Source organism: Bos taurus, chromosome 6 (assembly GCF_002263795.3).
Source record: "Bos taurus isolate L1 Dominette 01449 registration number 42190680 breed Hereford chromosome 6, ARS-UCD2.0, whole genome shotgun sequence".
Lineage (NCBI taxonomy): Eukaryota > Metazoa > Chordata > Mammalia > Artiodactyla > Bovidae > Bos > Bos taurus.
Window position 1 is genome coordinate 36,649,991 of NC_037333.1, and position 17,319 is coordinate 36,667,309.

At 40.0% G+C, this 17,319-nt stretch overlaps 1 protein-coding gene across 1 annotated transcript in view; it reads right to left on the reverse strand.

Moving 5' to 3' along the window:
• PKD2 (polycystin 2, transient receptor potential cation channel) overlaps positions 1 to 17,319 on the reverse strand; it is a 58,678-nt gene that overhangs the window by 36,490 nt on the left and 4,869 nt on the right. The window contains 1 exon segment of the mRNA NM_001046312.1: positions 12,418 to 12,531. Within this exon segment, the coding sequence (NP_001039777.1) occupies positions 12,418 to 12,531 (114 nt within the window).

The window sequence follows — 17,319 nt, forward strand, 5'->3', positions numbered from 1 at the left end:
AGTTATTCTGTGTATTCTTACCAACTCTTCTTGATATCTTCTGCTTCTGTTAGGTCCATACCATTTCTGTCCTTTATGGAGCACATCTTTGCATGAAATGTTCCCTTGGTATCTCTAATTTTCTTGAAGAGATCTCTAGTCTCTCCCATTCTGTTGTTTTCCTCTATTTCTTTGCATTGATCGCTGAGGAAGTCTTTCTTATCTCTCCTTGCTATTCTTTGGCGCTCTGCATTTCAGATGCTTATATCTTTCCTTTTCTCCTTTGCTTTTCACTTCTCTTCTTTTCATAGCTATTTGTAACGCCTTCTCAGACAGCCATTTTGCTTTTTTGCATTTCTTTTCCATGGGGATGGTCTTGATCCTTGTCTCCTGTACAATGTCATGAACCTCCATCTGTGATTGCTGCACTTAGAGCATCACTAAGAACAAAGCTAGTGGAGGTGATGGAATTCTAGTTGAGCTATTTCAAATCCTGGAAGATGATGCTGTAAAAGTGCTGCACTCAATAGGCCAACAAATTTGGAAAACTCAGCAGTGGCCACAGGACTGGAAAAGGTCAGTTTTCATTCAAATCTCTAACAAAGGCAATGCCAAAGAATGCTCAAACTACCACACAGTTGCACTCATCTCACACACTAGTAAAGTAATGCTTAAAATTCTCCAAGCCAGGTTTTAGCAATACATGAACTGTGAACTTCCATATATTCAAGCTGGATTTAGAAAAGGCAGATGAAGCAGATATCAAGTTGTCAACATCCACTGGATCATGAAAAAGGCAAGAGAATTCCAGAAAAACATCTATTTCCGCTTTATTGATTATGCCAAACCTTTGACTGTGTGGATCACAATAAACTGTGAAAAATTCTGAAAGAGATGGGATACCAGACCACCTGACCTGCCTCTTCAAATATCTGTAAGCAGGTCAGGAAGCAACAGTTAGAACTGGACATGGAACAACAAACTGGTTCAAAATAGGAAAAGGAGTACCTCAAGGCTGTATATTGTCACCCTGCTTATTTAACTTATATGCAGAGTACATCATGAGAAACACTGGACTGGATGAAGCACAAGCTGGAATCAAGATGGCTGGGAAAAATATCAATAAGCTCAGAAATGCCGATGACACCACCCTTATGGCAGAAAGTGAAGAGGAACTAAAGAGCCTCTTGATGAAAGTGAAAATGGAGAGTGAAAAAGTTGGCTTAAAGCTCAACATTCAGAAAACAAAGATCATGGCATCCAATCCCAACACTTCATGGCAAATAGATGGAGAAACAGTGGAAATAGTGACAGACTTTATTTTTCTGGGCTCAAAAGTCACTGCAGATGGTGACTGCAGCCATGAAATTAAAAGATGCTTACTCCTTGGAAGAAAACTTATGATCAACCTAGACAGCATATTAAAAAGCAGAGACATTATCTTGACAACAAAAGTCCGTCTAGTCAAGGCCATGGTTTTTCCAGTATTCATGTATGGATGTGAGAGTTGGACTGTGAAGAAGGCTGAGCGCTGAAGAATTGATGCTTTTGAACTGTGGTGTTGGAGAAGACTCTTGAGAGTCCCTTGGACTGCAAGGAGATCCAACCAGTCCATCCTAAAGGAGATCAGTCCTGGGTGTTCATTGGAAGGAGTGATGTTGAAGCTGAAACTCCAATACTTTGGCCACCTGATGTGAAGAGCTGACTCTTTGGAAAAGACCCCCTGATGCTGGGAAAGATTGAGGGCAGGAGGAGAAGGGGACGACAGAGGATGAGATGGTTGGATGTCATCACTGACTCAGTGGACATGAGTTTGAGTGAACTCTGGGAATTGGTGATGGACAACAGGGAGGCCATGGGTGCTGCAGTCCATGGGGTCGCAAAGAGTTAGACACGACTGAGTGACTGAACTGAACTGAGCAGAAAGTACCAGATATTCAAAAGGAATAGAAGGTTAGAAAAAGTAAGCAAAGACCATACAGTGAAATCTATTACATAAAGATTCAGACTTTATCTGGAAGGTGAGGTGGTTATAGCATGTTCGATGGAAGAATGGCCTGGTTTAATCTGGGTCAGAGATGGAAGTCTGGAGGCAGTACCTGGGAGTTCAAAGTCCAGACATCGGGTGCTGTCCAGCCTGTGGTCCAATGGTGTTCAAGGCCATCTTCTTAAAATTTAAATGTATCTTGTCAGCCCCCTACTCAAAACCCTGGTTTCCCCTTACCAAAGCCCACTGGACCTGCAGGGCCTGACCTTTGACCACCTTTCCATCCTCATCTGATGGCACTCTCTCCAGTCATTGCACTCAGCTTCCAGAATGTTCTGAACCCTATGCTGCCTCATACTATTCACTCTTGCTGTCCCTTCTTCAACTGACTGGCTCCCATTCTTGCTTCAGGTCTGAGAGGCCTTCCCTGCAGGGAAACCCTCTTCCCAATTGTCTTTCTTATCACTTACTACCACCTCTAAAGCTAGTGCTAATATGTTTTTAATTAAATTACTGAACAGTCCATTGAATCAATAAATGAATAAGTGAGGAAAGAGATGATTAAGGTTAAAAAGGATAACAGCAATGTATGAAAGAAGACAGATTTGAAAAGCACCATAGAGGAAGAAATATGTGGAACAATCTCACGAGAAGAGTGAGGGAAAGAATCTAGGATGATGCCCATGTTTGGGCATTATTAATCCAATTACATTAATATTAAGTAACCTAATTAACTTTAATCTAGTTAGAGAATGTGAGCAAAGCATGTTCGGAAGGGCAGGATAATGAGTCCAGGTTGAGGAATGTTAAGGATGAGATGCCTGTGAGATGCAGCAGGGGAGGGTCCAGGGAAAGTCGGCATGAGGTTTGTAGTTCACACGAAAGGTTGAGAGGCACTTGGGAGCGGCAGCACACAGGACCACTTGAAGCTGTGGAAAGATCCCTTTAAGAGAAAGCCAAAGACTCAGTCACAGAAAATCCTCTGTCTAGACACATTCTGGGAAGGAAAAAATTAAGAAAATGAATAGAGCAAGGAGGAATACAGAAAGAGACGGAGTCACAGAAGCCAAAGCGGGAAGTTTCTAGAGTACCAAATGCCACGGGACCAGATGTGAGAGAAAGGCTAAAAGCAGCCCATAAAATTTGGCAATTAAGAGCTCCCTGGTGACCTGGGTGAGGGTCTTTCAGGAGGTAGAGTGAAGCTGCAGAAAAAGTTAGTGAAATTTAGTCACTAAAAAGAGTGAATTAAAGTTAAGAAAACTCCCAACTATTTTAATCCAGTTTTGGTTAATATTCAAAGGAACTTGTAAGTAACAAGTTGTGATGGAAATCTCTGAGGGACAGAGGTCGTCAATGCAAGTGCTTTAATGAATGCATGTATTAAGTAGTATAGCTTTTTAAAAAATAAACAAGAGAGAAGGATATGTAATATTTACAAAGAAGTTACCACGAAGAAATAAACAGAAAGCTATGCATGTAAAGGCCATGCTTAAAGTAATATTTATATATGGATATACATTTCTTGCTGTTGTAGCTTTTGTCTAGTTTACCAAAAAGGACAAACAGCTTTCCAGCCACAGTGGGTCTTCAGTAGTTACTTCCCACAGACGGGAGCCTGCGAACTTAAAACTGCACGTTTGCTATGGGGACCTCCATGGGGAGCTGAATGCTTGTCACCAGAAATGGAATTAGCTCCCGCCAGTGTGATGATTAACCCACTGACTTCCACTTCACTGACCTGGTTGTCAACAATTAATCTGCATGGGTTCTCTCCTGATGTTCAAGCTGGTTTTAGAAAAGGCAGAGGAACCAGAGATCAAATTGCCAACATCCACTGGATCATGGAAAAAGCAAGAGAGTTCCAGAAAAACATCTATTTCTGCTTTATTGACTATGCCAAAGCCTTTGACTATGTGGATCACAATAAACTGTGGAAAATTCTGAAAGAGATGGGACTACCAGACCACCAGATCTGCCTCTTGAGAAATCTGTATGCAGGTCAGGAAGCAACAGTTAGAACTGGACATGGAACAACAAACTGGTTCAAAATAGGAAAAGGAGTACCTCAAGGCTGTATATTGTCACCCTGTTTATTTAACTTCTATGCAGAGTACATCATGAGAAACGCTGGACTGGAAGAAACACAAGCTGGAATCAAGATTGCTGGGAGAAATATCAATAACCTCAGATATGCAGATGACACCACCCTTATGGCAGAAAGTGAAGAGGAACTCAAAAGCCTCTTGATGAAAGTGAAAGCGGAGAGTGAAAAAGTTGGCTTAAAGCTCAACATTCAGAAAACGAAGATCATGGCATCCGGTCCCACCACTTCATGGGAAATAGATGGGGAAACAGTGGAGACAGTGTCAGACTTTATTTTTCTGGGCTCCAAAATTACTACAGATGGTGACTGCAGCCATGAAATTAAAAGACGCTTACTCCTTGGAAGGAAAGTTATGACCAACCTAGATAGCATATTCAAAAGCAGAGACATTACTTTGTCAACAAAGGTCCAGCTAGTCAAGGCTATGGTTTTTCCTGTGGTCATGTATGGATGTGAGAGTTGGACTGTGAAGAAGGCTGAGTGCTGAAGAATTGATGCTTTTGAACTGTGGTGTTGGAGAAGACTCTTGAGAGTCCCTTGGACTGCAAGGAGATCCAACCAGTCCATTCTGAAGGAGATCAGCCCGGGGATTTCTTTGGAAGAAATGATGCTAAAGCTGAAATTCCAGTACTTTGACCACCTCATGCGAAGAGTTGACTCAATTGGAAAAGACTCTGATGCTGGGAGGGATTAGGGGCAGGAGGAGAAGGGGACGATAGAGGAGGAGATGGCTGGATGGCATCACTGACTCGATGGACGTGAGTCTGAGTGAACTCTGGGAGTTGGTAATGGATAGGGAGGCCTGGCGTGCTGCGATTCATGGGGTAGCAAAGAGTCGGACACAACTGAGCGACTGATCTGATCTGATCTGTATACTATCATGCTTACAAGATTTTTACAATAAAACATTCATTCCCTTTTTAATTGACATATAATTAACAAATACTAATAGTGTAAGTTTAAGGTGTACAATGTGTGGATTTGCTACTATTTCTTTTTTTTAGAATATAAGGCAAAGTCTCCTTTCAAAGATAAAGGAATGGAGGTTCCTAGGTTTCTTCTTAAAAGGGCCCTTCCTGTCCTAGGACATGCGTGTGTGCATGCTGTGGCTTGTTATGTCCAACTCTTTGTGACCCTATGGACTATAGCCTGCCAGGCTCCTCTGTCCATGGGGAATTTTCAGGCAAGAATACCGGAGTGGATTGCCATGTCCTCCTCCAGGGGATCTTCCCAACCAAGGGATCAAACCCTTGGCTATTATGTTTCCTACACTGGCAGGCAGCTTCTTCGCCACTAGCACCACCTGGGAAGCCCTAGGACATATCATACTGGATGATGATGATGTTTCTCTCTCCATTTTCATTACTTCTTTAGCTACTAGAGAGTTAAGATGAAAGACTTTCCCACATTAATTGTTTATACTTCCTACTCTGTAAAATAGGTTTTATTTTCTATTCTGTAAAATATTTAGTGTAATCTTAGTGTTTTTCTCAATGACTGATGGATAGTAAACATGTTAAAATGTTAATCCTTTGTCGTATTTCTTGTAAGTATTCTTTACAACTGTTTTCTGCCTTTTAATTCTGTCTGTTCCTTTGATGTATAGAAATTATTAATTTCTATGATGTTGACTCAACTTCTCGTGTGATTTCTATTATTATGTTTAAACACAGGAGATTTGAACAACTGGAAGGACTGATGCTAAAGTGAAGCTCCAATTCTTGGCCCCCTTATGCAAAGAGCCAACTCATTGGAAAAGACCCTAATGCTGGGAAAGATTGAAGGCAAAAGGAGAAGGGGGAGGCAGAGGATGAGGTGATTAGATTGTATTATCGACTCAGTGGACATGAGCTTGAGTAAACTCTGGGAAATAATGAAAGACAGGGAAGCCTGGCAGGATGCAATCCATTGGGTCACAAAGAGTCAGACACAACTTAGGGACTGAACAACAGCATATATATAAGTACTTTGGTGATCAATTCATAGGAGTCTTAGGTTTCAAGAAAGAATAAAATCTAAATGACAGGGAAAGTGGGAATACTTGGTATTTCCATGGTATTCCTATCCTCTTGGTTAATCAGACTGATTTTAAAGCCATAAGGGCTAGAACCAACACTGCCAAGGTGGAAAATAAGCTCTTTATGGGCACTTAACTGCTCCAAATGAATGTTCAATCAATTAGAAACTACAGTTCTATAGAACCTACTGATGAGAGAAGTCAGCCATTGTCAACAATCTTTGGGACAAATTTTGCTCTTATTTACTATTATTAATATAATAAATGACAGCATCCTAGAACTTTTTGTGTATTACTCCTAATTGCCACTTTTAAAATAAGAATCTTTCAAAATAAGTACTCTACAGATGAGCAAACGAAGGCTCAGAAAGGTTAAATAACTTGCTCAGGTTCACCTAGCGTGTAAGTGGTGGGATTTGAACCTAGATCTCTGTGATGCCAAAGAATCACATTTCCTACTATTTGGGCTGCCTTCTTGAATCCTATCTACCTCATATAAAGGGCTTCTAATACGCAAGGCACAAGGATAAGTACTTATCTTATTTACCCACAGAGTAATGAGATGGATATTATTAGTAGTCTTTTGATATTGATATCGCTGGTAAGATTTTAAAACTGGTAATTAAAAAGATGATTTTGAACAAAAGGGAAAGAACTCAATCACTAGGAGCCAGTGAGGCTCCGCCTGGAGTAAATCATGCCTACTTATCCTCACTTGCTTTTTAATTTGGTCAACAGCTGATAGACTAGCTGACAGATCAGAAGAACAGTGGAGTTACTCAGGTAAGCATTTGAAAAAATCTTTCTTATTTCATGAGCCGTCTGAGCTAGAAGATAATATAATTCAGTGAACTCCACCCAAAGAGCTTTGACTAATGGACTGATGTTCTTAGACCGAATCTTTTTGATTTATTAATTTACTAGGATAAGGACTTGGATAACATCAACTCTGTTGATGCTGTAAAGCTGAGAAGGCTAACTGATACACGAGATGGATGAATTTAGATCCAAGATAATTTCAACAGATTGGAATGAACAGATCCTAATGAGCTGAAACTGAACAGGGCTGAAAGGGAAGGCCTTCACTACATTCCAGGAAAAATACTCAAATACTAGCTAGGGGACACAGTGCTTTATAGTTTGTGGTGAAGAGACTAAGGAATGATGTATCCGAAGAGTCAGGCAATGGCAGGACGCACAGACTGCAATGTAGTATTTGGATGAGAATGCCCATGGCCCCATGTCTCCACTCTTTCATGGTGAGGCTCGTGCTGTACGTTCAAAGACTATGATAAACTGCAGGAAATTTCTATCACGTGGGTTGTTTAAAAGTATGTCTCTAATCACATGATCAACAGTTAACAGAACTGGAAAGGTTTAACTTAGAGCAGACTTGGAGGAGATCGAATGTCTATCTCCAAACTTCTGATGGGCTGGAGGAGAGACAAGGAAAAAGTCCTTGGTGTTAGGTGGGCTTGGAGAGTAGAACTAAGAGCAGAGGTTAGATGAGGATGGACTTTGGCTTCGCATAAGGAAGAACTTTCCAACACAGCCATAGAAAAATGAAATGAACTATTTCAAAGGAGTCAATTCCTTAATCTGGAACTCTTGCTCAGAGGCAGGATGACTGACCTTTTGGGAAAGATGCTGCCAGGCAGAGGAGGGAATTTTACCATTCAGAGGAGGCTTGATCCATGACTGCCAAAATTCCCTCTTACCAGAGATTCTATAATATTCTGAAAATAAAACTTTGATGTAAAAAAAAGGTAGCTGATATAAGAAAAAAAATGTGATGAGTATGAAAAAGAACAAAAAGCATAAAAATTCTAAAATAAACAAGAAATGACAAGTTAGTTATACGACAAGGTTGTTCCCTAAAACTCTAGCTAGCTATTTAGTTTATTTATCTGGCCTAGTTCCCAAACCTTGTCAGTGTATCTGAAAACTCACTTCTCTGAGCCACAGCTGGAAGGCTTTGACCTAGCAGATCTGGGCATGCTATAATTATAAAAAAAATTCTCTCAGTGATTCTGATGTTCAGGCAATTTGGGAGAACACTGAAATTTTAGACTTACTTATACAAATTTTTGTATTTTGCATAATAGATGTGTATGAATATGTGTCATGTTGAAAAAAACAGTAATAATAATGATTCTAATCTACCTGTTGAAATTTAAGGCCACTCTAGTTTAGTATTTGAAATGCACAGTAGGAAGTCAAGAGATACCTAAAGTAATAGGCAAGTTTGGCCTTGGAGTACAAAATGAAGCAGGGCAAAGGCTAACAGAGTTTTGCCAGGAGAACATACTGGTCATAGCAAACATCCTCTTCCAAAAACACAAAAGACGACTCTACACATGGAGGTCACCAAACTGTCAATATCAAAATCAGATTGATTATATTCTTTGCAGTCAAAGATGGAGAAGCTCTATACAGTCAGCAAAAACAAGACTGGGAGCAGACTGTAGCTCAGACATGAACTACTTAAATTAATTAAATTCATACTTAAATTGGAGAGAGTAGGGAAAACCATCAGGCCATTCAGGTATGACATAACACAAATCCATTACAATTATACAGTGGAAGTGACACATAGATTCAAGGGATTAGATCTGATAGAGTGCCTGAAGAACTATGGACGGAGGTTCATGACATTGTACAGGAGGCGGTGATCAAAACCATCCCCAAGAAAAAGAAATGCAAAAAAGCGAAATGGTTGCCTGAGGAGGCCTTACAAACAGCTGAGAAAAGAAGAAAAGCAAAAGGCAAAGGAGAAAAGGAAAGATATATCCATATGAATGCAGAGTTCCAAAGAATAGCAAGGAGAGATAAAAAAGCCTTCCTCAGTGAACAATGCAAAGAAACAGAGGAAAACAACAGAATGGGAAAGACTAGAGATCTCTTCAAGAAAATTAGAGATACCAAGGAAACATTTCATGCAAAGATGGGCACAATAAAGGACAGAAACAGTATGGACCTAACAGAAGCAGATGATATTAAGAAGAGGTGGCAAGAATAAATAGAAGAGCTATACAAAAAAAAGATCTTAATTACCCAGATAACAATGAACTGTGATCATTTACCTAGAGCCAGATATCTTGGAAGGTAAAGTCAAGTGGGCCTTAGGAAGCATCATGACGAAAGCTAGTGAAGATGAAGCAATTCCAGCTGAGCTGTTTCAAATTCTAAAAGATGACACTGCTAAAGTGCTGCACTCAATATGCCAACAAATTTGGAAAACTCAGCAGTGGCCACAGGACTGGAAAAGGTCTGTTTTCATTTCAATCCCAAAAAAGGGCAATGCCAAAGAATGTTCAAACTACCTCACAGTTGCACTCATTTCACATGCTAGTAAAATAATGCTCAAAATTATCCAAGCTAGGCTTCAAAAGTACATGAACTGAGAATTCCCAGATATTCAAGCTGGATTTTGAAAAGGCAGAGGAACCAGAGATCAAACTGCCAATATCTGCTGGATCATAGAAAAAACAAGAGAATTCCAGAAAAACATCTAATTCTGCTTTATTGACTATGCCAAAGCCTTTGACTGTGTGGATAACAACTGTGGAAACTCTTCAAGAGATGGGAATACCGGAGCACCTTACCGGCCTCATGAGAAACCTGTATGCTGGTCAAGAAGCAATAGTTAGACCAGACATGAAACAACAGACTGGTTCCAAATTGGGAAAGGAGTACCTCAAGGCTGTATACTGTCACCATGCTTATTTAACTTATATGCAGAGTACCTCATGTGAAATGCTGGGCTGGTTGAAGCACAAACTGGAATCAAGATTGCTGGTAGAAATATCAATAACCTCAGATATGCAGATGATACCACCCTTATGGCAGAAAGTGAAGAAGAACTAAAGAGCCTCTTGAAGGTGAAAGAGGAGTGAAAAGCCTGGCTTAAAACTCAACATTCAAAAAATGAAGATCATGGCTTCTGGTCCCATCACTTCATGGCAAATAAATGGGGAAACAATGAAAACAGTGAGAGACTTTATTTTCTTGGGCTCCAAAATTACTGATGATGGTGACTGCAGCCATGAAATTAAGACACTTGTTCCTTGGAAGAAAAGTTATAACAAACCTAGACAGCATATTAAAAAGCAGAGATGTTACTTTGCCCACAAAGGTCTGTTTAGCCAAAGCTATGGTTTTTCCAGTAGTGATGTACGGATGTGAGAATTGGACCATACAGAAAGCGGAGTACCAAAGAATTGATGCTTTTGAACTGTGTTATTAGAGAAGACTCTTGAGAGTCCCTTGGACTGCAAGATCAAACCAGTCAATCCTAAAGGAAATCAGTCCTGAATATTCATTGGAAGGACTGATGTTCAAGCTGAAGCTCCAATACTTTGGCCACCTTATGCAAAGAACCAACACATTAGAAAAGATCCTGATGCTGGGAAAGATTGAAGGCAGGAGGGGAAAGGGACAATAGAGGACAAGATGGTTGGATGGCATCACCAACTCAATGGACATGAGTTTGAGCAAGCTCTGGGAGATGGTGAAGGACAGACAAGCCTGGCATGCTGCAATCCATGGGGTTGCAAAGAGTTGGACATGACTGAGTGGCTGGACAAAAACAACATAGTTTAATATTTAAGCACCATTTCTACAGTGGAAGCAAACTTGCCTTTAGTATTTATTCTAAGATCTAACTGCGTAGAACATAAAAGTTCAAAATATCCCATCTCTTGCTTTATAACCTTTAAAGAACTGAATAGATCATTCGTAGATTTTCAGCACTGCCTAGACAACATATGTTTTCAGAAGTAATGAAAGATTTTTTCCTTAACAAATAACAGAAATTTTCAGATAATTAGGTAGAAAAAAGCAAGAAAATGGATGTTGTTCAGACATATATGTTGTTGTTTAGTTGCTAAGTCGTGTCCACCTTTCTTGTGACCCCATGGACTATAGCCCACCAGACTCCTCTGTCCATGGGATGTCCCAGGTGAGAATACTGGAGTGGGTAGCCATTTCCTTCTCTAGGGGATCTTCTTGACCCAGGATCTAACCTGTGTCTCCTGCATTTCAGGGGGATTCTTTAACACTGAACCACCAGGGAAGCCCCTCATACATATACAATTTTTAGCTTAACTAACTTTTTTTTCCCCCTTAAGTTCCCATGCGGATAGGCAAAGTCTAAGAAAGTGTAAGAAGTCATGCTCTGTTAAAGCTCATTAAAAGCTTACTAGTATTAATAAAAACCTGTGTGGGAATGTTAAATAAATCAATATTTAATTTCTTAAAATTACAAATATCAAAACTTAAATGTTTCCTTAATCTTTTATGTTCAACTTACACATCTTTTTATAAATCTAGTTAAAAAAAACATTTTTTAGGGAAGCTTTTAGCACTCAGTTAAATTCAAGGTGGTCAATTTTAAGATAATAAGAATGGCATTATTAAAGTATTGATTAAATCCTAACTCTCTCCACTTACAAAGAAGGGGATACTTTCCAAGGGTGGTGTCGGTTTTTAAGCATTTCTTAGTGCACACTGTAAGAACAAACTCCTTTCCCTGAGGAATATACTAAGAGGGCCTTTGGTCATAAACCTGTTTCCTCTCTGTTCTCATAAAGGGCTTCAGATGGGACAGGACAGCACTCTATCATCATCCTTTGATTCAGAGGTAATCCATTGCCCGTGACTTTCTGGATTTTGAGGCACATGGTTTCAAAGACATGCTTTTTAGCTAAGGCATCCTTCCCCAGTTCTCAGAGGATGTGGGTATGTATTGAAAGAAGAAGGAGATGAGTCTGCAGTAAGTTTCCTACAGAGTGAAAATCCACAGTTACTGAAGATTTGAAGAAATAATGAGAATGAAGGCATTCACACAACACATCCAAATCCAGAAAAAGGGGACTTTTAAATATATAGAGCCATAAAAGCAATATTAAGTGACACTATATGTATTTTCTGAAAGTTAAACTACATACTCTACTTAATTCCTATACAGACTTTACACTAACTGATGTAGTGATACTGACATTATAATTATTGCTAAAACATCTAACACAAAAGTCCCTTTACTTGGTTCCTTGATGTCTGGGCGTCTTGGTGTCTGCTCCGTGCATGTCACAGTGAAAATGGTCACAGCTGATAATAAAGTGGCCGATCAGATAATGCCAAATTTTGATCAACGTTTATCTGAGGAGAGATGAGAACTTTACCAAATTCTAAACTAGAATTAATAACAGAGAAGAGAATTTCTGAAGTAACTGTTTAGGTGCATCCATAGGTCCTTTTAGTCATGATTTTGACAGGGCAAATATGCAACTTTTCAACTTTTCCTCTATTGGAAGGAAATGTTCTACTTACAGATGCACAAGACTATGAGAAAAAGGAGGTATGTGGCCAGTTCCCGTAAAACACTTTTAAGGTATTTCTCTCGGTCAGTGCTGCTTTCCTCCATGAGTCTTGTTCCCCAGAGACCTTTAAAATAATAATAAAAGATGTCATTTTATTTTTCAAAAATCTCATGAATGGTGAAAGAAAAAAACACATAAAAATAGTATACTTTAAGGGAGGCTCTCCTGTTTTTCTTTTTTTTTTTAGCATGCTCTAAAAACAACTGAGAAATGGTTTTAGTAGAAGTACCTTTAATTTGGGAATACATCAGTCTCCACTGTCTCACCTCCACAAGATGTGCAAAACACAAGGCAACAATCTGATCACTGTCTAAGCTCCCAACCTCATTAGAAAATATCTTAGTGAAAAATTAGAAAGAGAAGAGGAAATTTGGGCAGCCTACGAGAGGAGGTTAAATAATTGTACATACATATCAGCTCTGCCTATATGCAGGAGGAATTATCATACTACTAAATTAATTATCCTCTTAAGTAACTACATTGTAAATGATACCTTTTAGGTCACCTCTGATAAAAAGAAGTCCTGGTTGGAGCATCACTTCATCGTGGAAACATCTATCAATATTCTAACACACTGGTATAAAATCTCTGCTCTGTACCCATTTTTGCCTTTTAAGAAATTCAACGCTGAGTGATTACACTAAATATGCTTAGCCAAACAGATTTTTAAAATTTCAATTAGCATATGATTTTTAAATTAAAAGCAACAACTCATCCGCCTTCTCTCTCTCTCTCTTTGGAGAAAGAGTAAAATCAGCAACCGTGCTCCATATTTTAGCAGATGGAAAAAGTGTTGGGCCAGCTGAGCAAAGATGACATAAGCCTTGGTGAGCTGGCTGGAGAGAGATCCCGCAGTTTTGGACGCAGCCAGCAGACAGACATGGTGGCCGTCCAAACCCCCGCTAGTGAACAGTGTGGTCAAGTCACATTACTGGTTACTTGGAAGAGCCTTAGCATTTTCCAAAAAAGACAAACCTCTCAATCCTTTTTGTTAGATTAACTCGGCTGTTAATGGCAAATTGCCTCACACTCGAGTCCACAGACTTTAACCCCTTCCTCATGGAAACTCACACGGCCACTGACGCCATAATCAAGCCACAGAGAACGGGGGGGAATGGTATATGGTCTTGCACTCGGAAGAAATGACTTCATCTCTAGTGTTTATGTACTTTTTAAGTCTTATAATCATACATTAGTTCCAATCCTAAATTGGGGTATTTCATTTCCTTTTCTTTTTCTCTCCCAAATTTCTTTTGGAAAAATCAGCATCTGCCTTCAAAGACACTGTGTTACGCGTCCTGGGTTTCACCACCCCAAAAGTGGAGCATAACTTATGACCAGGTTTGCTCTGCCAAGATCTGGTAGTTGTCAGGGAATTACTCACTCAGAAGAAATGCAGCAAGAGAATGTTTGTTCGCTGAAACTCTATCATATTAAAGAATTATTACAAATTTAGATGACATGGAAAATTACAACTCAGAATAACACAGAGGCAGCCAAATATTAGGCTCAGTAGCCCTGGACACGACCACACCATTTCTTTGGGTGTATTTCTTTTGGAGGCCAGGCCTAAAATATACACATAAGTGGAAATTGCTAGTCCCTTGACCATCAGGAGAGACGGCTGCCTTGCTTCACTTGGTCAGTGATTTCACTCTTTCCCATGGTTTATAAACAATTATGCACTAAGGAAAAGTCATAGTTCTTAATATTTACAAATGGTTTTGCTTGACCTATAAATAGAAAAACCAAACTCCTATCAAATTTTAAGCTAAATTTGCAATAGTCGATAGTAATTTAATTCTAGCCCTTGAAGGAAACATTTCAAACAAAAAGAAGCCCTTTTATTTATATTTTATAAAAATGTATTTCTATGCATTTACTTTTTCTAAATTACTCTACCTACCTCCTCAAATATGTATTGCTATAAAAATTTCATACAGTTTCCCTATTGGGTGTATATATGTAGGGTCAGTTTTCGGATTTAGGGACCCCCTCACATCTTAATGGGTAAGAAATGGCTGCAACTACAAATGAGAAAAATAGCTGTCCTATAGCCAACATGTTTCCCATGTTTAGCAAGAATGATACAATAGGAATGGTTAAGGGTAGAGTTCAAGTCCAAAATGGCAGCATTCTTCAAAAGTAACTTTTGTCTTTTCCCACCATTGTCCCAGCTGTGGAGGGAGGACCTAAAGGTACTCACGTTCTGTAGATAAAGTGTCTCCATCTGTTAGGAGGATGTGATCTGAGAGGACAGGGGACAATATGCAATTTCCTTCCTGTGTAAGAAGGTGCTTAGTCAATGCCAGAGCCCAAAGTCAGAGCACATTACCTAAATAGTGTTCCTTATTAATATGCATATGGGGGAGTCCTGAGATGGATAATCCAAAACAGCAAAAATGTCTCCAACATAACTGACTTTGATGGGGCTTCCCTGGTGGTCCAGTGGTTGGGACTTTGCCTTCTAATGCAGGGGATGTGGGTTTGATCTCTGGTCGGGGAGCTATGATCCCACCTGCCTTGCAGTCAAAAAACATAAAACGGAAGCAGTATCGTAACAAATTCAATAAAAGATGTAAAAAAAAAAAAAAAAAGGTTTACAAAAAAAATCTTAAAAAAAACCCAAAAACCTGCAGGCTTCCAATGCAAGGGTCATGGGTTCAATCCCTGGTTGGAGAACTAAGATCCCAAAGGCTGTGTGGTGCAGCCAAAAAAATTTTTGAAAAAATTCCATTTTGCAACTCTTTTATCCAAATGCTTCTAAGTGAAAGTCTCTCAGTCGTATCCGACTCTTTGAGACCCCATGGACTGTACAGTCCAAGGAATTCTCCAGGTCAGAATACTGGAGTGGGTAGCCTTTCCCTTTTCCAGGGGATCTTCCCAACCCAGGAGTCAAACCCAGGTCTCCTGCATTACACGTGGATTCTTTACGAGCTGAGCCATAAGGGAAGCCCAAGAATACTGGAGAGGGTAGCCTGTCCCTTCTCCAGAGGATCTTCCTAACCCAGGAATTGAACCGGGGTCTCCTGCATTGCAGGCATATTCTTTATCAACTGAGCTATCAGGGAAGCCCAAATGCTTCTAAGCCCTTTTTATTTTGCAATTTATAAAAAATATCACAGCGAGAACGACATAATGAACTCTCATGTATCCCTCACCCAGCTTTAACAATTACCATCAACTCCACACCAACCTTGATTCTTCAAAATCCTCACCAACTCAATTTTTTTTGTTGTTTCTTTGTATTTTTTTTTTTGGTTATGCCACAGGGTATGTGGGATCTTAGTTCCCTGACTAGGGATGAAGCCCCTTTCATTGGAAGCACTGAGCCTTAACCACTGGACTGCCAAGGAAGTCCTCCTCAATTATTTTGAAACTAATTGCAGTGATCGTATCATCTCATCTTGTTAATATATCTCTCAGTTCTATGGTAAAAAGATTCAGTGTGGATCTTTTGCCTCACATTAACTCTGTCTCATCTGAAATGCATTAACCTCCTCAGGACTCCTTGATCATGACAAGGTGTGGTGGGGGGTCTGGAGTCTGCTGCTGCTGCTAAGTTGCTTCAATCGTGTCCAACTCTGTGCGACCCCATAGACAGCAGCCCATCAGGCTCCTCGGTCCCTGGGATTTTCCAGGCAAGAGTACTGGAGTGGGTTGCCCGTGCCTTCTCCGTCTGGAGTCTGAGCTGTGTTTAAATGAAGCATCAGCCCTTAGGAGCTATGAGACCTTACTTCAAACCATGAGCCTTCACTTCCTCATTTGGAAACGGGATAAGAGTACTTCTCCGTGGGGTTGCTCCGGGAATAAGAAATTTTATATGTGTACAGCATTTAGAGTGGTTGGAAGAGGCCCATTTATGGTTTCAGAAATAGGTTCAAATTTGGGAGACATCCTACTTCTGATGCTAAGTTGGTGTGAAGACTCAAATCCATGCAGACTTTGAAGTTACTGTGAATAGCCCGACTGAATTCTCATTGGATTCATGTCATAAAAGAATCCCGTTTTTGTGCTTGGACACACGTGGACCTTGCGTAGAAAGATGAATACAATCCTATCTAATAGTCATTTGAATTGCTGGGACACCTTCAGAAAGGGAAGTGACTTTTTATTATTGGTCCATTTTCTATCGAACAGTCAGTTGCTACTTTAAATGATACTGACTTTTGAGCCTCCAATTCTTAGGCAGCCTCCTCCTGAGGTGAAGACAGGAATGTGTCACAGATTACACGTATATTCCACAGACAACTCACACTCACATGCCCCAAACTGAGATTTCTGTCTTTTTTCCTTTATCTAGAAAACTGTTTTCCCTGTGGCTAAATAGGTGGGTTAATGGTACCAAGTCAGAAACACGGGTTTCATTTTAGAATAGGCCCTTTTCATAACCTTCACATGGGGCTGGACCACAATTCTGATGGGTTCTGCCTCTCTTTAATCTAGCTTTCTTCCATCCCAGCTCACAATCCTTGGCTTCAGCCTTTGTCACCTTTTCCTAACCTGTTCTCCATCTCACCCCTTTCCCTACATCCTTGCTAGAATCATCTTCATATTGGCATGTGACTGTATCAGTCCCCTGCTTGAAGCCCTCACTGTCTCTGTCTATAGGAAAAAGTATTAATACCAATGAGGTACCAGCCATCTTGGTCTTACTTCTGCTATTCTTCCCTTCCCAACTCCCCTCACTGAATTCTTCAAAATGTTACTCTAGTTTTACTTCTAACCTCCCCAGATAGAACTAACTGGTCCTCTCTTCTTTGGGTACCTGCCATATCTGGGACCTGGCACTGCAATTATTTACTTACACCTGTGGTCCCCCTACTATGAACTCCTTGGGAATTGGGACCTT